General features: G+C 36.9%; 1 protein-coding gene across 2 annotated transcripts in view; it reads left to right on the top strand.

Moving 5' to 3' along the window:
* Nucleotides 1-23,725, top strand: part of MSH2 (mutS homolog 2) — an 80,964-nt gene that overhangs the window by 51,817 nt on the left and 5,422 nt on the right. For both annotated transcript variants that reach the window (XM_007084705.3, XM_042981339.1), the window contains 5 exons: nt 13,474-13,597; nt 15,150-15,300; nt 18,127-18,224; nt 20,883-21,128; nt 22,552-22,756. In XM_007084705.3, coding sequence (XP_007084767.1) covers nt 13,474-13,597; nt 15,150-15,300; nt 18,127-18,224; nt 20,883-21,128; nt 22,552-22,756 — 824 coding nt within the window. The remainder of the gene's footprint in view (nt 1-13,473; nt 13,598-15,149; nt 15,301-18,126; nt 18,225-20,882; nt 21,129-22,551; nt 22,757-23,725) is intronic.

Raw genomic sequence — 23,725 nt, forward strand, 5'->3', positions numbered from 1 at the left:
AAAATCAAAAGCAAGTGAAACAAAACTATACGAAGAAGTATAGAGGCAAAAGTGACCATTCTTCCCTCTTCAGATGAACAGTGTTAACAGCCTAATGTGCTTCTTCCAGCTCCATCTTCCTTGTTGAGGGTTAAGATTTACTTTTATCTGAAACACTTGATACATAGCTGTTAATTTAGACTTTACTGTGATTGTATAAAATAGTTTTTTAGGAGATTTTTTTTTTTTTTTTTTTTTTTTTTTTAGAGAGAGAGAGAGGGAAAGAGAGAATCTTAAGCAGACTCCACTCCCAACGTGGAGCCTGATCTCAACTCGGGGCTCAGTCCCATGACCCTGGGATCATGACTTAAGCCAAATTAAGAGTTGGACCCTTAACCGGTTGGGCCACCCAGGAGCCACTTTTTAGTGTCAATTTTTGAATGGTGCTATGGGATTAGAGTGTTGTAAGATTTTGTGTCTGGGAAGAGGAGATTTTAGGAAGGCAAGCAGTGTAATTATATTGATAAAGGCTGGGAAAGGAGAGGTCCTTTGTCCTAATTTTATTGCTGTCACTTAAGATTATGACAAAACTTGATTTCTTAATCTGAAAGTAGTTAACTTTACGGGGGAGAAAAAACTTTTTTTTTCTGCTTTCTTCGGTTCATTGTTTGGAAGTCTGCTAGTTAAACTGATAAACAGATTATTAGCAAGAGAACAGATTTTTGGGTTTACAGAAAAATGTGACTCAAGGAGGCTATTAGAATTTGGGGCTTATGTATTATCTTAGTAGGGGAATGGGAGAGGGAGAAAGGGTACTTCCAGGAAAACAAATGACTTTTACAAGTGATTAATGAGCCCTTGAGAGAATAGATTGAGGATATGATAATTTTTACTTCCTTGGTTATGAAACTCCCTGGGAGGGGATTTAACAACAAATTAGTTCTTTTGGGAGCCTCTGTTTTTAGGGAGATAAGAGAGTGCAGAAACAAAGTCTATTCTCAGATGCTTTCATCTTGGAATAATTTTTATGCCACTATAACATATTCTGAACCCCCCTTCACTGTTAAGTACTGTGTCAATAAGTGAGCTGTGGATTTCCTCCCTGCCCCCAGTAGATTATCTGAGGTTAAACTTAGTATTAGTTAGGACTCTTTATTTTTCACATAACTAAAACTCACTACACCCTGGCTCATGAAATTAAAAGTCTAGAGATAGGGTAGGCTTTAATTTAGAGTTGCTTATCCACCAGCTCAATAATACCATGCAAATGACCTAATTTCTTGATCTCATCTATCTTTTGTGATTTTAATACCAACCTAACACAAGTTCCTCTTTTGGCCCTGCATTGAGTATCTACCAGTAGTAATTCACGTAACATTCCTAGGAAGAGTCCTGCAGTTTGTTTTGATGGGACCATTTAAGCAGTGCTTTTGGCCAGAGATCCTAAAATGTGATGATGGGCCTAAGATAGCTAGGGGTGGGTTATCCCTCTGTTGCAGGTAAACAAAATGAAAGCTCTACTGGGAAGGGGAAGGAGGGAATGAATGACTGTTGTGTAGACAACCAGCCTTGTCTGCTAAGATAGGGTCCTGTAACTGAAGGCTTTCATGTTTTATGGTGTGATGCTGTCTTTTAAATAAATACAATTCCTACTTAAAACCTTCTCTGGATTCTCTAGGGAATTGACCTGATACAATATCTTCTTTATTCTCAGTTACAAACCTTTAAACTTACCTCGGGGTTATAAAGTGAATTCAACCCTTCACTGTCATTGTAGATATTTGTAGTGAATTTAGGCATTTAAATTACGTGACTCAGAACTACTTTGAGCAAACCTCAGAGGATAGCAATCATTTCATGTATGATTCCTGAAAGCTTTCTCATGTTTTCCAGCTGTGCACTTAGGAGCTCATGTGATGAAGGGAACAGTCATTTATATGAGTAGTTGCATTATTTCTTTTTTTCTAGGCTTAGCTTCGTATGTAATATTTAAGGTATTTTTGTGTCTACTTTCCATACATCTTATGGAAAGATTTTCTATTTCTGAAGTACATATAAATGTATCTCTACCACCCCCAGGACAAGGTTCAAAATGGCAATGATTTTTCACAAAAAAGTAAACAATTTCAGTTAGATTGGATGATTCAATGAGATGTATTAAATTTTAAAATTCATTTTATACTATATTTGGGTATTTCATCTTTGAATATTAGTTTTCTTTTTTTTTTCTTTTTTTAAAATATAATTTATTGTCAAGTTAGCTAACTTATAGAGTATACAGTGTGCTCTTGGCTTTCAGAATAGATTCCCGTGATTCATCACTTACATACAACACCCAGCGCTCATCCCAACACATGTCCTCCTCAGTGCCCATCACCCATTTTCCCCTTTCCGCCACCTTCCCCCACCTCCAGTCAACCCTCAGTTTCTTCTCTGGGGAAGAAACTCTATGTAAGAGTGTCTTATGGTTTGCCTCCCTCTCTGTTTGTAACTATTGTTTTTTCCTTCCCTTCCCCCATGGTCTTCTGTTAAGTTTCTCAAATTCCACATATCAATGAATGAAAACATGATATTTGTCTTCTCTGACTGACTTATTTCACTTAGCATAATACCCTCCAGTTCCATCCATGTTGTTGCAAATGGCAAGATTTCATTCTTTTTCATTGTTGAGTCGTATTCCATTGTTTACATATACCACATCTTCTTTATCCATCAGTTGATGGACATTTGGGCTCTTTCCATAATTGACAGCACTGCTATCAACATTGGGGTACATGTGCCCCTGTGAATTAGCACTCCTGTATCCTTTGGATAAATTCTTAGTACTGTTATTGCTGGGTCATAGGGTAATTCTATTTTTAATTTTTTGAGGAACCTCCACACTGTTTTCCAGAGTGGCTATACCAGTTTGCATTGCTACTGACAGTGCAAGAGGGTTCCCCTTTTTCCACATCCTTACGAACCTCTGTAGTTTCCTGAGTTGTTAATTTTAGCCACTGTGACCAATGTGAGGTAGTATCTCAGTGTGGTTTTGATTTATATTTCCCTGATGATGAGTGATGTTGAGAGTCTTTTCATGTGGCTGTTGGCCATCTGGATGTCTTCTTTTGAAAAGTGTCTATTCATGTCCTCTGCCCATTTCTTCCTTTTTTTTTTTTTTTTTTTTTTTTTTTTACATGTTGAGTTTGGTGTTCTTTCTAGATTTTAGATACTGACCCTTTATCTGATATGTCATTTGCAAATATCTTCTCCCATTCCATTGGTTGCCTTATAATTTTGCTGATTGTTTTCCTTTGCAGTGCAGAAGCTTCTTATCTTGATGAGGTCCCAATAGTTCATTTTTGCTTTTATTTTCCTTGCTTTCCGGCATTTGCTGTGGCCAAGGTCAAAGAGTTGCTGCCTGTTTTCTCCCCTAGGATTTTATTGTTCCCTGTCTCACATTTAGGTCTGTCATCCATTTCGAGTTTATTTTTGTATATGGTGTAAGAAGTGGTCAGTTTCATTCTTTTGCATGTTGCTGTCCAGTTCTCCCAGCACCATTTGCTAAAGAGAGTGTCTTTTTTCCACTGAATACTCTTTCCTGTTTTGTCAGAGATTAGTTGGCCATATATTTGTATGTGGGCCCAATTCTGCATTCTGGTCCATTGGTCTATGTGTCTTTTTTTGTGCCAGTACCACGGTGTCTTGATGATTATAGCTTTGTAGTATGGGCTAAAGCCCAGGATTGTGATGCTTCCAGCTTTGGTTTTCTTTTTCAACATTACTTTGGCTATTCGGGTCTTTTGTGGTTCCATACAAATTTAGGTTTGTTTGTTCTAGCTCTAAGAATGCTGGTACTACTTTGATTAGGATTGCATTGAATGTGTAGATTGCTTTGGGTAGTATCGACATTTTAACAATATTTGTTCTTCCAATCCATGAGCATGGAATGTTTTTCCATTTCTTTGTGTCCTTTTCAATTTCTTTCATAAGTTTTCTATAGTTTTCAGCATACAGATCTTTAACTTCCTTGGTTAGGTTTATTCCTAGGTATTTTATGGTTTTTGGTGCAATTGTAAATGGTATTGATTCCTTGATATCTTTTTCTTTTTTAAATGATTATTTATTTTGAGAGAGACAGAGACACAGCATGAGTCAGGGAGGGGCAAAGAGAGGGAGACACAGAATCCCAAGCGGCCTCCAGGCTCTGAGCTGTCAGCACAGAGCCAGACATAGGGCTTGAACTCACAAACTGCGAGATCATGACCTGAGCAGAAGTCAAACACTTAACCGACTGAGCCACCCAGGCGCCCCTCTTGATACCTTTTTATGTTGCTTCATTATTGGTGTATACAAATGCAACCAGTTCTTGTACATTGATTTTATATCCTGCGGCTTTGCTGAATTCATGGATCAGTTCTGGCAGTTTTTTGGTGGAGTCTTTTGGGTTTTCTATGTAGAGTATCATGTCATCTGCAAAAAGTGAAAGTTTTGATTTCTTCTTTGCCACTTTGGATACCTTTTGTTTCATTTTGTTTGATTGCTGAGGTTAAGACTTCCAAAACTATGTTAAACAACAGTGGTGTGAGTTGAATATTAGTTTTCACATACACTTACTATTGGTATATCTTCTATTGGAAAAGTAGTAATATTAGATAACTTTTTTAAAGTGTATTTATTTATTTTAAGAGGATAGAGAGAATCTCAAGCAGGCTCTGTGCTGGCAGCACAGAGCCCGACATGTGGCTTGAACTCATGAACTGTGAGATCATGACCTGAGCTGAAATCAAGAGTCAGATGCTTAACTGACTGAGCCACCCTGGCACCCCTAGATAAATTTTTATTGACAATACTGGGACAGAAAAAATTGAAATAGTTTTTAAAAAGCCACAGTTCCATGATCATACTACAACTAAATGATTATTGTATATGTAAGCTGTAAAGATACTAATAGTATATAAGTGATGCAATATTTTTGTTTTTGGAAATAAATATACATGTAATATATATATAAAGGAAGTATTCATGGGGCGCCTGGGTGGCTCAGTTGGTTGAGCATCCAACTTCGGCTCAGGTCATCTCACGGTCCATGAGTTTGAGCCCCGCGTTGGGCTCTGTGCTGGCAGCTCAGAGCCTGGAGCCTGCTTCTGATTCTCTCGCTGCACCTCCCCTGCTTGCTCTTGCTCTCTCTCAAAAATAAATAAAACAGTAAACAAAATTTTTTTAAAGGGAAGTATTCATATTCTCCTACCTAGAATTAATTCTAAATACGTGTTGACATTTTTGCTTATAGTTATCCTTGTTTTCTGTTTTCTATTTTTATATTTTGATTAAACTATAGTTGACACACTATGTTAATATTAATTTCAAGCATACAACTCAGTGGGTAATGCTATGCTTACCATACAGTGCTATTACAACACCATTAACTGTATTTCCTAAGCTGCACTTTTTGTCATCCCTGTGAGTTATTCGTGCCATAACTGGAAGCCTGTACCTCCTACTCCCCTCTACTCATTTTGCCCATCCCGGACACCCCTCCTTTCTGGCAGTTATCAGTTCTTTGTAGTTATGGGTCTGTTTCTGCTTTTTGTTTGTTGGTGGACTTTTAAGTTGTTTTTAACTCTTGGCTATTATGATTAGGACTTTCATGAGCAGTTATGTACGAGTATTTGAGTACCTGTTTTCAGTTCTTTTAGGTATATATTTAGGAATAGAAATGCTGGGTCATATGATAATTTTATGTTTAACTTTTTGGGAATCACTAAATTGTTTTCTAAAGTGTCTGCACCATTTAACATTCCCATCAGCAATATAGGAGGAATCCAGTTTCTTCACGTTGCTGCTAATAATTATTATTTTCTGTTTTTTGGGGTGTTGTCTTAATAGTGGGTGTGAAGTGATATTGTTTTTGTTTTTTAAGGTTTATTTATTTTTGAGAGAGAGACAGAGACAGAGACAGAGTGGGAGTAGGGGAGGGGCAGAGAGAGAAGAAGACACAGAATCCAAAGCAGGGCCTAGGCTCCGAACTGTGTCAGCATAGAGCCTGACGTGGGCCACAAACCCACGAACCAAGAGATCATGACCCAAGGTGAAGCCGGACACTCAACCAACTGAGCCACCCAGGTGCTGCCATTATGGTTTTGATTTTCATTTCCCTGGTGGCTAATGATGTCGGGCATCTTTTCATATGTTTGGTGCCCATTTATTTGTAATCTTTAGGAAAATGTCTGATCAGATCCTTTGCTCAATTTGAAATTGGGTTGTCTTTTTGTGTTTGAGTTGTAAGAGTTCTATATATATTCTGGACACTAGACCCTTTTTCTAGGAAATAAATACTTCTTTCTGGGTTTTCTACTTGCCACAAGTTGTTTGTAGTGATTTGCTTATTTTTTTAAAATACTGCTGCATTTGCAGATACATTCCGTTTATTAAAAAATATATACTTTTTAATATTTACTTATTTTTGAGAGAGAGAGAGAGAGAGAGAGAGAGAGACAGAGCTCGAGAGGGGAAGGGCCAGAGAGAGAGGGAGACACAGAATCCCAAGTAGGCTCCAGGCTCTGAGCTGTCAGCACAGAGCCAGATGCAGGGGTTGAACTCACAAACTGCGAGATCATGACCTGAGCTGAAGACAGATGCTTAACCGACTGAGCCACCCAGGCACCCCATTCCCTGTTTATTTTTAATATAATTTGTGCCTCCCCCAACATTTCCTCCCTTCCATAGTTTGTTTTTTAAGAGAATCATCTTATGACTTTTAATTTTTATTTTGTATTAATTTTTTTAAAGTAGGCTTCACTCCCTGTGTGTAGCCCAATGACCCTAAGATCAAGACCTGCTCAGATATAAAGAATCTGTCTTAACTGACTCAGCCACTCAAGCACCCAACTTGTGATTTTTTTTAAATCCTCTTTTGTGTCATTGCTTTTTTGTTTCATTAATTTCAGTTCTTAGGTATTTTTTCTATCTACTTTTTTTACTTTAATTTAGTGTTCACTGTTTTTCCAGCCTTTTTCAGTAAGCATTTAAGATTACACTTTTTTTTCTATATATTTAGCTGAATGTATCCCATAAATTTTAAAGGTAAAATATCTTACTCAGTTTTAAGAATTTTATTCCCGTTATCATTTATTTAGAAATATATGTTTTTTAATTTGTAAGCTTTTAGTACATATCAGTTTCATAAAAGTTCTCAGTGTACTTGAGGATCACTTGTGCTAATTTTGGTTGCAGAGTTTTCTATATGTCTGTTAGGTTAGATAGGGCTTTAGTTGTTTTGTTCACATTGTCTGTATGCTTGCTAATTTTTGATCTGCTGAGTTACTAAGAGAAGTGTGGATTTCTTATAGTTCAGTCGATTTTTGCTTCATATGTTTTTAAGACACAAAGCTATAGTTTCTTTGTGGTGAACTGAACCTTCATCATTCTTTAGAGACAGTATCCTTAGTAAAATGCTTTTTGCCTTAGATATAGTTTGTCTGATAGTAAGAGGGCTATGCCAGAGTCCTCCTTTTTAGTTTTTTTACATGGTATATATTTTTCTGTCCTTTGTGAGTCTTTATGGTTAGAAAGCTTATAGCTGGATTTTATTTATTTTAAATTTATTTTCATCTTAAAAAATTTTTTAATGTTTATTTTTGAGAGAGGGAGAGACAGAGCACAAGTGGGGGAGGGGCAGAGAGAGGAGGGGAGACAGAATCCGAAGTGGGCTCCAGGCTCCGAGCTGTCAGCACAGAGCCTGATGTGAGGCTTGAACTCACAAACTGCAAGATTATGACCTGAGCTGAAGTCAGATACTCAACTGACTGAGCCACCCAGGCACACATTTCATGATCTTTTTTAAGTGGCAATCTGGATTTATTTCTACATTATTTGTGATTCCTATTCTTCCTGGTTCTCCTTATCGCTCTTTCTTTCTTGTATATTGATTGGGCTTTTTAAATTCCATTTTGCCTTTCCTTGTAGCCCCTCCCCCATCCTATCACACATGCACTGGTTTGGAATTTATTCACAAATTTTTACAAAATGTGTATACATAACTCAAAGTCTGTCAGTATCTTCTCACTTAACCCCCCAAATACTAGGACCTTAGGATATCTGAGATCAGAATATATTTTTCTTCATTATTGGCTGGTATTTTAGTTCTGTCTTTTCTTTTCCCCCCTTAAATTTCCATTCTATACAGTCAGTGTTAAATTTAGATTTGCCCATATGCTTACCAGTTTCTTAGCTATTGATTCCTTCTTCCTGAATATTCTTTAGGAGTTCTTTTATTGGCAGTCTGTTAGTCAGGTTTTGTTTGTTTGAAAATGTGTATTTCACCCATGTTCTTGAGGGATATTTTTTGTGGGTATACATTCCAGGTTGAAGATTAACAGTTATTTTTCCTTAATATCTACGAGATTGTATTGTGCTGTCCTTTGGCTTGCATTATTATTGTTTAGAAGTCTTGGTTCCAGATACTGATTCCTTTCACTGCTCTGTGTCCAAAAGTGGATTTCTTTTTCTTTTTCCTGTTTGGATTTACTGTGTTTTCTTAATCAGAGAATTCATGTCTTTTATCAATTTTGGAAAATTATCAATCATTACCTCTTTGAATGTTGTGCTCCTTCATTCTCTTCTCCTAAAACTGTGTTTGGACATATGTTACACTTTCACATTTTTTTTTTCTGCCATGTGTCTGTGCTGCTCTCTTTGTGATTACTTCAGATGTTCCAATTCACTGAGTGTCTCTTCAGCTCTGATATGATGTTTAACCAGTCCATAGGGTTTTTGTTTTCAGTGATTACATTTTTTATTTATAAAAGTTATTTGGTTCATTTCTAACTCTGCTTAGACCTTTTTTTTTTTAAATAATATTTTGTTCTTTGCTCATGTGTTCCATTCTCTATTATATTACTTTAAACACTTTAATATACTTAAAAACATTTTTTTAATGTTTATTTATTTTTTAGAGTGAGAGAGAGAGCACACAAGTTGGGGAAGGGGAGAGAGGGAGACACAGAATCTGAAGCAAGCTCCAAGCTTTGAGCTGTTCACACAGAGCCCGATGTGGGGCTCGAATCCATGAACCTGCGAGATCATGACCTGAGCCGAAGTCAGTCGCTTAACTGACTGAGCCACCCAAGTGCCCCAACATTTTAATATACTTAACATTCCATGTCTAAAATTTCTTGGTTTAAATCTGCTCCTTGTTTCTGCAGAGGTTTTTTTTGTTTGTTTTGTTTTGTTTTTTCTGTTTTTACTCTCACTGTTGGTGGCTTCTTTCCTTGTCCATTGTTTATTTTAAATGTTTATTTATTTATTTAGAGAGAGTGGGGGAGGGGCAGAGAAAGAGAGGAAAGAGAAAGAATATCAAGCAGGCTCAGTGCTGTCAGCATAGAGCCCAGCGTGGGGCTCGATCCCCTGAACCTCGAGATCATGACCTGAGCTGAAATCAAGAGTCAGACTCTTAGGCCCCTGTTATGTATATTTAGATTACGAATTCTCATCTATTTGGGTTCTGTCTGTGCAGATTATACACCACCCCCCATATAAAATTTGCCCTTTTGCTTTTGCCATATGTCCCACATTGTAATTAAGCCAGGAACACTTTTCTTTTTTAAGTGTATTTATTAATTTTGAGAGAGAGTGCAAGCAGGGGAGGGACGGAGAGAGAGGGAGAGAATCCCAAGCAGGCTCCATGTTGTAAGTGCAGACCCTGACACTGGGCTCAAACTTCTGAACCATGAGATCATGACCTGAACCAAAATCAAGAGTCGGATGCTTAACAGATGCTTAACTGACTGAGCCACCCAGGTGCCCCTGGTACAGGTAATTTGATTCAAAGGTATCTCTTCTCTTCTCTGGTATATTGTTTATTCATATTTAAATGATAGTATGAGGATCTTTCTTTCTTTGTTCTTTGATCTTTTTTCTGAATTTCATCTTCCCATTTTGGAGTTCCAAGCCTGGGTTTCTTTTCCTCCATCTTTTTTGTGTAGTCTGATGTAATGAGTGTGTGGGTTTTCCTGGTGATAGGTGGGTGATGTTGTTGGAAAGACAACTAGAGACTAAAGGTCATATGTCTTGGTTCTGGGTTAGAATACTGAGTTTGGTGGTATATTTTAATATCCCAGATTGTTTGGGAGGGGTGATGTCTTGCTGAAGGGTACCCTGTTTGGAGTGTGGGCCTATAGTGTTTTAGTGCATTAGGACCCAGTCATTGACTTTCCCTGTTTCACTCCAGTCTCCTCAGCAGTGCTTTCACAACAGTATTTCCCCTTCCCGAGGAAGGGAAATGGAAGGATACCCATTCAACTTTCTTCTCTCCAGATTTGGGATTACTAGTGATGATTCTCAGGGTTAATTTACCAATGAATGGGCTTCTGGAAGGTGGGTGAGGAAAGGAATATGATTTGGCTCTGCGTCACTTCTTTTTAAGTTCATTGGAAGAGGCAAATTCTTTAGCTATGTCAATCCACCCTTGTTGCATTATTTTCCCTGAAATTATCCTAACTCTTAGTTCTTGTTTCTGCATCATCTTCACTGTCTGTTTGAATAAACTGTATAATATTACTGAGGTACCATTGTGCAAATATTGTGATGTTTTATCATTTCTGGGTTCTGCTGTAACGGATAAATCTGCAGAGATCTTATTCATCCCTGTGTGGCTTTGCATCTGTTGCATTATTCCTTAGGTTGAATTCCTGGGAGTAGAATTGCTGTGTCAAAGGGTGTAACAAATATCTCTGAAACTTGTCGAATATTGCTTTTTTTCTAAAGGTTATAACAACTTAGGTTCTCACCAGAAATGAATGAGTACACTAATTTCACTGTAGCCTCATTAGTATTTGATGGTAATATTTTTCTTAAAAAAAAAAAATAACTGTAGAATAAGATCTTAAGGTTGCTTAAATATTCATATCTTTTACTGTTTAGCTTTAGCATTTTCCTGTGGGTTAGTTTACTACTTATTTTACTACTTTCTCATTTGTGAATTGTATGTTTTCATATTTGCCCATTGAATGACCTTGATATTTTTCTCATACATGCAAAACCAAGTTCCTTTATAAAAGAAAGTATTTAACCTTTCTATTTTTACATTTTTTTACAAATATAATTAAATCTCTTAGCAGTTTCAACTGAGAAATTTATGTGAATTTATGTGATAAACTGAGAAATTAAGGTAACTTTTTTGGTTAGCTTTTTGTAATTTTAATTCCTTTTTCTTGTGTTTGCCTTTGGTATGTGAGGAAGGTGTGTTCTCATTAAGTAGAAAGTAATTGGAAAGAAATTATATTAACCCCATGTACTAAGGTGTTTTGTTTTTTTAGAGAGAGAAAGAATGTGGGGAAGAGGGTCAGTGGGAGAGAGAGGGACAGAGAGAGAATCTTAAGTAGGCTCCACACTTTGTGCTGAGCCTGACAACCCACAGTTCTGATGCCAGGACCCTGGGATCATGACCTGAGTCAAAATCAAGAGTTGGATGCTCAACTAACTGAGCCACCCAGGCACCCCGCCAACCCCCCACCCAATTTGTTTGCTAAATTAAAATAAATCTCCTTGGGACACCTGGGTGACTCAGTTGGTTAAGCAGCCGACCCTTGATTTCATCTCAGGTCATGATCTCATGGTTCATGAGTTCCAGCTCTGCACTCACAGCACCTGCTTTGGATCCTCTGTCTCCCTCTCTCTGCCCCTCCCCCATGTGTGTGCCTACTCTGTCTGTCAAATATAAATAAATGTTAAAAAAAAAAAAAATTTCCTTGTCTTCAAGTAGGCTCTATACCCATTGTGGGGCTTGAATAGGAGTCGCATGCTGTAATGACCAAGCCAGTCAAGCGCCCCTAATTTTTTTTTTTAAGATTTTATTTTTAAGTAATGTCTATAGCCAACATGGGGCTTGAATTTACAACCCAGAGATCAGGAGTTGCATGCTTCCCCGACTGAGCCAGCCACACACTCCTCCCCTAATCCTTTTTAATAGTTCTTAATGGCTGTAAGGATATGCTTCATTCATTTTTAAAAATATTCTGATTGTCTCTGGTTTTTAGTCATTTTGTTTCAAAAAGGGATTCCTATTGGACTGTCACTAGGAATGAGGAAATGCTAATGTTTGATTTAGTTTCCTCTTTTCATAGTTTACCTTTTTGCTTACCAATCGTTTTAAATATTCCAATAAGCAGTTATTTTTATATATATATATATATATATATATATAAAGTCCTCTATAGTGGGGTGTGTGGGTGGCTCAGTGGGTTAAGTGTACAACTTTTGATTTCGGCTTAGGTCATGATCTTGAGGTTGGTTGGTTTGGGCCCCATGTCGGGCTTTGCGCTGATTGTGTGAGGTCTGCTTGGGATTCTCTCCCTCCCTCCCTCTCTGCCCCTCCCCACTTGCTCTCCCTCTCTCTCAAAACTAAATAAACAAAAATAAAAAAATAAAAGTCCTATATAGGGCACCTGGGTGGCTCAGTCCATTGAATGTTGGACTCTTTATTTCGACTCAGGTCATGATCTTATGGTCGTGAGATCACAGCCCGAAGTCAGGCTCTGTGCTGGGCATGGAGCCTGTTTAAGATTCTCTCTCCCCCTGCCCTTCCCCAACTTGTGAATCTGCATGGGTGTCCTTGCTCGCGCTCTCTCTCGCTCTCTCTCTCTCTCTCCCTCCCTCTCTCCCTCCCTCAAAAATATATAAATAAGTAAATTGTGAGTTTAACATAAAAGTCTTATATAATTAAGACTTTGTTTCTAAATACTTTGTGTATACATTTGCCATTGTAAGTGAGATCTGTCTTTCATTATGATTTCTTGCTGGCTGTTATTGATAAGAATTTAGGGGAAACAAAGTACTTGAGAGATTTTGATGAACTTACCATTTTAAGAAATAAAATTCGATAGTTTTTTTGTAAACTTTGAGATCTTAAGATGCATCCTTGGTTTGGGTAAAAACTACACATTCTGTTATAGGCTATGGACATTGAACATTGTTTAGTAATGTTTAGGAAGAATGTAGTGAACATTGTTTAGGGGGAACTGTAATTAAAAATACTGAATGCTGCTAGTGAAAGAGGCACTGCATTTTTTCATCCAAGTAACTTTTGGACATCTAGAGCTCTATAAGCTCCTTATAAACAGGATTTTACATCTCCTAATAAATAGAAACTCTTTAAAGTATTGGCTGAGTAACTTAAAACATAAGTTTAACTCAAAACACAGTGACATTTAAATGAAAGAAAAGAATACATTGGGATTCTTTACCCATCATTTATAAAATGTAGCTATTCTTGGGGCTGTTCTCAGGGCGCCTAGATAGCGCCTAGATAGCTTAGTTGGTTAAGCTTCCAACTTCAGCTAAGGTTATGATCCCGCATTTGGTTTGTGAGTTCCAGTCCCGCTTCGGGCTCTGTGCTGACAGCTCAGTCTGGAGCCTGCTTCAGATTCGGTGTCTCTCTCTCTCTGCCTCTCTGTCTCAAAGAATAAACAAACATTAAAAAAAAAAAAATGCTGCTCTTCTTTGTTCTGTCGGTAGGTGGAAAACCATGAATTCCTTGTAAAACCTTCATTTGATCCTAATCTGAGTGAATTAAGAGAAATAATGGATGACTTGGAAAAGAAGATGCAGTCAACATTAGTAAGTGCAGCAAGAGATCTAGGTAAGAAGGGTTCGTTGCACGTTTTTGTCTATACAGTATCCACACTGGTGCCAGAATTACTTCCCAGGAGGACACAGTGGATCTTGCCAGTTCCTTGTTTAAATTGCCAGGCCTTTCTTCTGCACAGTAAAATTACAAACACTTCAGGTTAACATACAGGAATACTTTGCATTCAGAGCCACACCCTCTTCCAGACTTCTCTCTTACTAACTCGCTAACCCAAGGATGATCCCACATTCCTTCCAGACAGTTCAACCAAGAGTCCCTTGCATTATTTCCTTTAAACAGGATCTGCATTAAACGTCACCTCCACTACAAGCCTAATTCTACTAGGAATAGTTCGTTGATTTGGCTTTGAGGTTCCCTACTACTTCAATAACTTCAGCTTTTTTTTTTTTTTTTTTTTTTTTAATGGCTGCCTTCCCTACCAGATTATTAATTCCCCCAATTAGTCTCAGACTATTCACACAGATTTGTTCTGAATTTGTAAACCTCTTTGCTTTAAGCATCTCTCACATGTATGTTAAATGAATAAATAAATCTTAGCATATTAGAAGACCCCTTGAGCAGTAATACTTAAACTTTTGAAGAATCTGATGAAAGTTATGAATCCTCTTTCCTGAAATATGTCCATACCTACATATACAAAAAGTTTTGCAAATAGTTTCCATGGAGAATTCATGTATGGACTAGACCCTAGGTAAAGAATCTTTGCCTTACTTTACTTCTCGTTTCATAGCGCGGTCTACATTTTTTCTACAGTCTCTTTCCTCTCCAGGACAGTGATTTCCTCCCCAGTCCAGTGAGGTCTGTCTTTAGTTGTTTGCTGCTACTGATATTTCATAGCCATGCTTTAGCAGTTAAATTTGTAGGTATGATCTCTCTTCTGGTTTGTACTCTAAAGATCACATTGATGTGCAAGATGATGAGGACAGACTTAGAGAAACTTAAAAATCTTAGGTGTACAAACTCTAGCTGATTGATAATTGCTTATTTTGTGAAGTTTCCTACCCTTAACAGAAAATACATGTCATAGTTTTTCTAGAGTTTCATTGTCAAGAGTCTTAAGTTTTTGTTTGGAAAGTGTATTTGTTCACTTTAATCATCCTTTATAATAGTTCCAGAGAAATGCTTTAGTGAAGTAAAGAACCCTGGTGCAGAACTCTCTAAGGGAAGGGGCCATATCTTAGCCCACTGCTGTACTCTGCACCTTTGGATGGGTATACCCAGAAAGCGCTTCGACATCAGAAGCTAATAACATTAATGCAAGAGTTTAAGGATTTTATAGACAGCCTTCATTCATGTAGTTTTTGAATGAAGTAAAGTTTGACTCTTTCCCAGTTAATCTTAATAATTTCCGCTACACTGTCTTGCCATAAAAGTATGTTTTTCACCATTTAGAGTTAATTATTTTATTTTATTTTATTTTATTTTATTTTATTTTATTTTATTTTATTTTATTTTTTTTTAGAGTTAATTATTTTAAACATTTTATTAAAAAATGGCTCTAGACATCTGTAACATACTCGTTCTTTATTTCCTTATCCTGAAGGCTTGGATCCTGGCAAACAGATTAAGCTGGATTCCAGTGCACAGTTTGGTTATTACTTCCGTGTAACGTGTAAGGAAGAAAAAGTCCTTCGTAACAATAAAAACTTCAGTACAGTAGATATCCAGAAGAATGGTGTTAAATTTACCAACAGGTTTGTATTTATATTACTTTATTAAGTCTTCAGTAGTTCCATGGAACTAAATTGTTCTGTGAAACGTGAATGCTCTATGATAAGGAAGTTTTTACCTTATTAATTGATACAAGGCATAAGGTAAGAGTGAAACGTTATTTTCTTATAAGAGCCTAGTCAGGTGTTCCAACACCCCCGTGTTAAATAACTCTTCTCTTCCTCATTGACTGAAGTGACACTTTGGATCTGTTTTTAAGATTCTTTCACATGTCTGTCCCATAATTCTTTTGTCAATATGAAATAGATTAATTATATTACAGTTATTTATACTATACTTCTATATCTGTTAGAGTTAGTTTCCCATCATATCTCTGCTTTATAGTTATTTTCATGTTTGGTTTTTCTAAGAAAACTTTGCTATAATTTATCAATTAAAAAAAATTCTGCTATATCAATTGGATCTATAAATTAGTTTAGGGAGATGCCTACCAGCCTTAGCAAGGTCACTCATTAGATTATTGCTTTTTAAAAAATTTCTCTTTCTGGGGGCACCTGGGTGGCTCAGGCAGTTAAGCGTTTGACTTAGGCTCAGGTCATGATCTTGTGGTTCGTGGCTTCGGGCCCCACGTCAGGTTCTGTGCTAATAGCTCAGATCCTGGAGCCTGCTTCAGATTCTGTGTCTCCCTCTCTCTCTGCTCCTCCTCTACTCGTTCTCTCTGTCTCTCTCTCTCTCTCAAAAATAAACATTGACAAAAGATTTTGCGAGTTTTTCTTTTCCTTCACTGATGTTAAGTTTCTGAGGCAAATTATGTATGGGTGAAAAAAGAATTATTTTAAAATAAATCTTCTGTGGAGCTCCTGGATAGATCAGTCGGTTAAGTGTCCAACTCTTGGTTTCAGCTCAGGTCATGATCTCACAGTTTGTGAGTTTGAGCCCCGTGTTGGGCTCTGTGCTAGTAGGGCATAGCCTGCTCTGGATTCTTTCTCTCTCCATCTCTCTCTGCCCCTCCCCCACGCTTGCTCTCTGTGTCTTTCTCTCAAAAATAAACTTAAAAAAATTTGTTTTCATAAATAAAATAAATCTTCCATTACTTGGGTGGGGACATTTATCTTTTTCCTTCTGTACTATATTAGAATTTATGGCAGCCTAACACCCACCCCTCTTCAATAGTCCCTGTACTTTACAGGTAGTTTTTGTATATGTGATCCCCTTTTATCCATTTATTTAGCAAGTCTTTGAGTGCCTCTTATGTGCAGACATTATTCTAGGTGTTCAGACACCCCAGGAATGAAAACAATCCATCTGTTAGATTTCTCATTACAATTCTGAAATAAATAGGTTTATTTCTCTCATTTTTTACATGAAGCTGAAACTCCCAATTTCCCAGGGTTAGACAGCTAGCAACATTAGATACTCACTCCTAGATCTCCTGTCGCTAAATTTAGTAGTAGTTGTTTTTCCAATAAACTATCCCTGACTCGAGAAATATATATGTATATTTTGGCTTAGATAAGGCAGAACTTGTGGGGTGTTATAACCGTCTTTGAAGCACACCATTGATTAATTTATAATATATGTAGAAGAGATAGAACTGATTGCATTTATTCCAAAAGTTGTGGAAAATTTATTAATTCATTTTGGTCAGCAAATGAAACGTTTGCTGTGTATCTGAGTCTTTGATCATATAATTTTCCTTCTTCCTTTTTTTTGTAATGTTTATTTATTTTTGAGAGAGAGAGAGTAAATGTGGGGGAAGTACAGAGAGAGAGGGAGACCGAGGATCTGAAGCTGGCTCTGCGCTGACAACTCACAAACCACAAGATCATGACCTGAGCTGAAGTCCAACTGAGCCACCCAGGCACCTCTATGATTTTCCTTCTTAAAAACTTCCAGTGTCTGTCTGCCATCCAGAAAAATCTGGAACCTGTATTGTAACCTGCACAGTCTTGTCCCTGGCCCCCTCCACTTTCCTCTGTTGCTACTCTTCCTTCACATAGTGGTCTCACTTTTATAATATCTTTGCCTCTTGTTTTTCTTCCTTTAATTCTTTCTCTTTGCCTGTTTCATAGTCTGCTGCTGCTCCTTGCCTGTGCACTGTTGTTGAGCTGTGTATGTGTATTATGCCATTGGCTAATCCATCAACTTCACAATTACTGCCTTGGTTGATGCCCTCCTTCATCTAGTGAATGCTTCCCCCTTTTTGTCTTCTCCTCTGTGCCCCCCATCTTGTTTTTTTGTTTTTAAGTTTATTTATTTGTTTTGAGAGAGAGGCCGTATGAGTAGGGATGGGGCGCAGAGAGAGAGAGAGAGAGAGAGAGAGAGAGAGAGAGAAAGGATCTCAAACAGGCTCTGTGCTTTCAGCGCAGAGGCCAATGTGGGGCTTGAACTCACGAAACTGTGAGATCATGACCTGAACCGAAACAGAGTCGGATGCTTAACCAACTGAGCCCCTCAGGCACCTCATTGTCTTTTTGTTTTCAATGTCCTTCCCTTCCTTTGATATTAGTGAATGTTTTTCCTTCACTTTATTATCTTTCTTCACTTTTTATTTCAACCTATAGTTTCATTTTTTCTTAACTCAATGAGATTTGGTTTTCAAAACATTTTCCTTACTTTGACAGCCTTCAGTATCAAAAGAAGGGCTCTTCTAAACAGCGTAAATGTTAACATAGTGAATTCCAGCCACATCTTCTCCTAATGAGTTGCCCATTTTCTACTCACATTTTCATTTTAATTATTGTTTTGGTTCTTTAGAGGATAGATACTCTGTATATATTTTATGTAGTACGTATTACCTCCAGTAGATGTTTTGATATTTTTAATAATATCATTATCTTGATTTGCAGTAAACTGACTTCTCTCAATGAAGAGTATACCAAAAATAAAACTGAGTATGAGGAAGCCCAGGATGCAATTGTTAAAGAAATTGTCAATATTTCTTCAGGTAAATTGAATAGACCAGTACATTAACTGTTCTGAATATAATCTGGTTTTTAGTAATAGAAACATCAGGATGTTTGAAAAGTGTTTTTTTTAACAGCTGTTAAATGTTGTGACTGTTTATTATGTTAGACTGCGTATAAGTATTTTATAGGTATTGTGGTGGGACAAGTAGCTGGAAGTTACTCTTGTAAGTAGAAAGATAAGTTAGTGCAGGCTAAGGAATGCAATGGGAACAGCCTGAAAAACAGATATACATAAAAGCGCAATTTATTGTTTTGTTTGTTTTTTTGTTTTTAAAGCACAAATTTATTGTAACAAGGAAAAGAAACACCAAGGGCTATAAGGCACTAATAATGTTAGATTATTTATGAGTTCATGCTCTAAGTTTTGGAAATAAGTACCACTGAAAAACAAATAGAAATTACACATGAGGCAAGAAGTCTTCTTTTGGGTTTTGTGTGCCGTTTTGCAGATTTCCAGAGTTTATTCTAGAGGGCACTGTTGAGCAGACTGCATGATGTGACACTGTGGTATTGCCTGTAGCACGGAATGAATGTGTGGTTAGCAAAGGGTAGGGCTGATATGTTAAACTGGAAGGCTTTGCCTGTCATCACGGACACCTTTATTGTGCCTTTCAAAAAGATAACCAAAGAACTGCTTCAAACAAGTGATCAAAGTTGGCATCATCAATAATGGGACAAATGACATCATAAATAATGCTTCCTGATGTGATGTAGAGGGAAGAGCACGGTACTGCCCATGAGGTATTCTTGACAAAAATATTTAACGTGATAATGAATGAGAAGGGAAAAACTTAGAATAATTTAGATTTGTGAGACACTACTTTTAAGGCCTGTACTCTTTAAAAATGTGTGTGTCGTGGAAGCAAAAAAGGAATGGGCAGGATCTGTTCTATCTAGATTAAAGAGACACAGCAAGCAAATGCAGTAGACAGTCCTTGATTGGACCTAGGAGTTGGAGGTAGGGAATAGCTATCAAGGACCTTGAGACAAATTGGCAAAGTTTAAAAGGAAATAATACGGTATTGGTGTCCTATTTCTTGGGTGTGTATTGTAAGTAGGAGGATGTCCTTGTTTTCATGCTGAATTATTTAGGAGTAAACAGTCATTTGAAAACTGTGTGTTTATATAATTCTGTAAATTATTTTACTATTAGGAATTTTCATAGTAAATCAGAAATACAAAACTTAAAGGGTTCTAATACACTTTATATATTGGTGTTGAGGTGAGTGAGATTTGTAAAGATTACATTTTTGCTTGGCAGTATCAGATAATCGTGGCATGACAGTCTCAGTTGAATTACATTCCTGAGTCTAGATTGCGTTTTTAAGGATGCTGTAAATACTATATATTCACACTTCCTTAAAAAAAAAAAAAAATTACTAGCTCCTATTCATCAAGCACCTACTAGGTTAAAGCTGCTAGCTTTAAACATTTAAATGGAAGGGTTTTTTTATTTAGAGTTACCTTGAATTTAAATGAAGCCTTTTCTTGTCTAATATATGCATTATTTTTATTTTAAAATGTAATGGATCATTTTTGTAGTTTTCTACCTTGGCTATTATACCAGAAAAGGTAATGCTGTTAAGAGCCAGATGATGTAAGATACCAAGTATAGACTTAAGTAAGAGGCTTCGGTTTTCCTTTTTTAAAGTAATTACAGTAAGTACTCCATTAATATTTAAGTAATTTCACAGGTTCTTGTTCCTACATTATAGAGTAGTGTGAGCTGTTACTTTTTTTAAAAGAAGTACATGTTAGGTAAAACGGAATAAATTTGAAAATGGTGAAACAGTAAGAGAGTTATTTGTATTCAACCATTCATAAGTTAATTTTTATTTTCAAAACATTTTATCACTTTTATGGGAAACAAGGGAACCAAAGATGAATTATATATCCTGCCATTTGATTAAACTCATAAATGTTTTTCTAAAACACTATTCTCTTGAATGTCCTTTGAAGCTTTTGACACACTGATGCCCGTGTGATAGTTCTACATAATGTGTGTGTGTGTGTTATGTTACACCAACTCCTCCAAGCTATTAAAATTTAGAACCTATTCTATAAGTTTCGACCATTTTTATTGCTTAAACATGCATTGCCTGGCATGTGTCAGTGACTTTTTAGTGTACATAATAGCTTTTAGTATTAATGTTCTTGGAGAAGAGAATCTCATTGAAAGTGTTTTAAGTGACAGTTAGGGATCTAAATTATGCTAAATTTCAACTGCATGTGATACTGATGGGAAGAAAAAACTCAAGTAACAGTTGTGTGGTCAAGTTTATACATGTACAGGCCTTGATGGTCACAGTATTATATTTTAAACCTAGTATTTGTATGTTTCCTAAGATAAGCAGCTGTGTGCTTTTTAATTTTAATGGATTTCGGTAAGGGAAGGCATCACACTCTATTTTTGAAATCTGTTCATACTAGGGGAAGATGTAGTAATACATTTTAAACTCGTGAGGTTTTAGGTATTCCTTTCAAATTTAGCATGGCAAACTTCTGTTAATATTTTAAGTATATAAATTAGAAAATGGATTTTAAATTCCCAAATAGGGAAGTTAAACATATTTCTCTGGCTGTTTATATGTATTTTTTTTCCAGTATTCCTATGCACATTTTCTGTTTTTATACAGGTTATGTAGAACCAATGCAGACACTCAATGATGTATTAGCTCAGCTAGATGCTGTTGTCAGCTTTGCACATGTGTCAAATGGAGCACCTGTTCCATATGTACGACCGGTCATTCTGGAGAAAGGACAAGGAAGAATTACGTTGAAAGCATCCAGACATGCTTGTGTTGAAGTTCAAGATGAAGTTGCATTTATTCCTAATGATGTTCACTTTGAAAAAGATAAACAGATGTTCCACATCATTACTGGTAAAACAAAAAAAAACACAAAACATCTAATTTATGGGCTTTTGGCGGGGGGGGTGGGTGGGTAATGTTTCCTTTTTTTTTATTTTGGAGTGGAAATATTTAAGACTGATGAAGCAAATTCTAATCCTTGATGTTAGAAAAACAACATTAATCATACTGGTTAGTAATATATTCACATTTGGGTTAGAGGGAAGATTTGGAAGGAGGGGGAGGCCCGTATGAGAGAATGTCATCTTTATATAAAACTTCTGTTCCAAGGGGTTTATTAGTGTATTTAAAAATGAATTTTCGGGGCGCCTGGGTGGCTCAGTCGGTTAAGCTGCCGACTTCGGCTCAGGTCATGATCTCACAGTCCGTGAGTTCGAGCCCCGCGTCGGGCTCTGTGCTAACAGCTCAGAGCCTGGAGCCTGTTTCAGATTCTGTGTCTCCCCCTCTCTCTGACCCTCCCCCGTTCATGCTCTGTCTCTCTCTGTCTCAAAAATAAATAAAAACGTTAAAAAAAAAAAAATGAATTTTCCGGAGTGCCTAGGTGTCTCAGTCAGTTAAGCATCTGACTCTAGATCTCAGCTCAGGTCTTGATCTCACAGTTATGAATTCAAGCCCCACGTTAGACTCCACTCTGGGCGTGAAGCCTACTTAAAAAAAAGAACATCCCTTCAACCTAAAGATTACCGTTAGCCAGAGGTCATTGAAGGTCAAGTAGAATGGACTGCTGGAATGACCTCAGCTTAAGGTAGCAGTTCTTTTAAAGACATGGGACTATATTCATGTGAAACTTGAGAAAAGTTTGCTTACAGACTAATGTTGCATGTTTCAAACTAAAGTGTTTTTAGATCTTAACCAGATTCTAGAAAACAGAAGTGGAGGGTGGGTGGGAGTCTTGGACAGATATATTGGGGGAATAGTCAGTGATAATATTCTAGTTCCCCAAACGGATTTTCAAGTTGTTAATATAATCTAACCCAAACAAAGAAATTGTACTTTTGCAGAAAATGGGGTTGTTTCTTAGGGCTTTAGTGTGGAGTTTAAGTAATTTGAAAGATTTGACCATACTGATCCATTCACTAATAGCCTTGTTTATTAATGAGTTATAGTGTTTAGTTAATTAATCATTTAGGTGTGTACTACTTTTCTGGATGACATCAAATTATCACGTAGGCGGTTCTGTGAGCTGTGAGAAAACCTATGGTTTTTCTAGGCAAATTACAGGTAAGGTATCTTTTTCATGGGTCCTCTTGATGAAGGGTGCAGTGTAGGTTTGACTGAAGAGAAAATACCATTACTTAGGCAGTTGGTGGTTCTGCTGCTTATATGCCATGTCATATGACCTAGGTGATTAGTCATAAATGTGCAGTTGAAGACTAAAATTTATTAGCAGAAATAAATTTAATGATCTTGCTTTTTGATGTAATTTATTTTATAGGCCCTAATATGGGAGGTAAATCAACATATATTCGCCAAACTGGGGTGATAGTTCTCATGGCCCAGATTGGGTGTTTTGTGCCATGTGAGTCAGCAGAAGTGTCCATTGTGGACTGCATCTTAGCCCGAGTAGGGGCTGGCGACAGTCAGTTGAAAGGAGTCTCCACATTCATGGCTGAAATGCTAGAAACTGCTTCTATTCTCAGGTGAGTAAATTTCCCAGTCCCCTCAAAATGAAAATGAATGTCCCTGTCCTATGAGAAGTGCATCTGCAGATTCATCTATAAAACATCTGAGAACCTTCATCTAGTTTAATAGTTTTCTTATGAACTTTTGTCTTAAAGGGTGATTGGTAATAGTTGGGGAAAGCTTCTTTGATTTTTAAATTTGTCTTCTTAAGATTTCTGGCAGTTGTTCACCTTATAACCTCCGCCACTACTATGCTTTTGCTTGTGCTGTTCACAATTATGTGGAATGTTTACCCATGTCCTTTCCAATCTTTAAAGGCCTTAGTGACAGACATTCTACTTCTCTGATGTCTTTCCTTGTCACATAAGCCTCAGGTCATGGATATTTCTTCAACATGCCTTTAATTTTATTAGATTTTTTATTTTAGAGGTTACTAAAATCTCTTTGTTTCACTTTTAGGTGCTTCTTTAAAGGTAGGGAAGCTGTGCCTTCTGTTTCTTAGTATCTTCTAAAGTACATCACATATAGTAGATCCCTAGTAAATTACTATTGATGATTAGAGAGGTGGTACAAATATTTGGTATAGTAATTAGTCAATAAGCTAATATTTGTAATTTAAAAATTAAAGAAATAAGCAAAAGATGCCAGTGGCAATTCACAGAAAAATAAATGACCAGTAATCACATGAAGAACTGTTACATTCTCTGATTGAGGGAAAAAAATTCCCCTCCTTACATTTAGTTAAAAATGAGAAAAGAAAGAATGCTAATGTCTGATTGGTAGGGCTGCAGCAGGCACAGGAATTTACATGACCACCAGCTGTGCGTGCATGCAGGTGTCCATATGCTGACAGCCTTTTCCCATCCTCTTGTGGTATTAATCTCTAAAATCTTGGTTGATTTGATTGGCAAGAAATGAATGATAGCTGATTTATTTGGAAATTGATTACTGCTAGTGAGATTGGTAATTTAAAAAATACTCACTGT

This window comes from Panthera tigris, chromosome A3, assembly GCF_018350195.1.
Source record: "Panthera tigris isolate Pti1 chromosome A3, P.tigris_Pti1_mat1.1, whole genome shotgun sequence".
Classification (NCBI taxonomy): domain Eukaryota; kingdom Metazoa; phylum Chordata; class Mammalia; order Carnivora; family Felidae; genus Panthera; species Panthera tigris.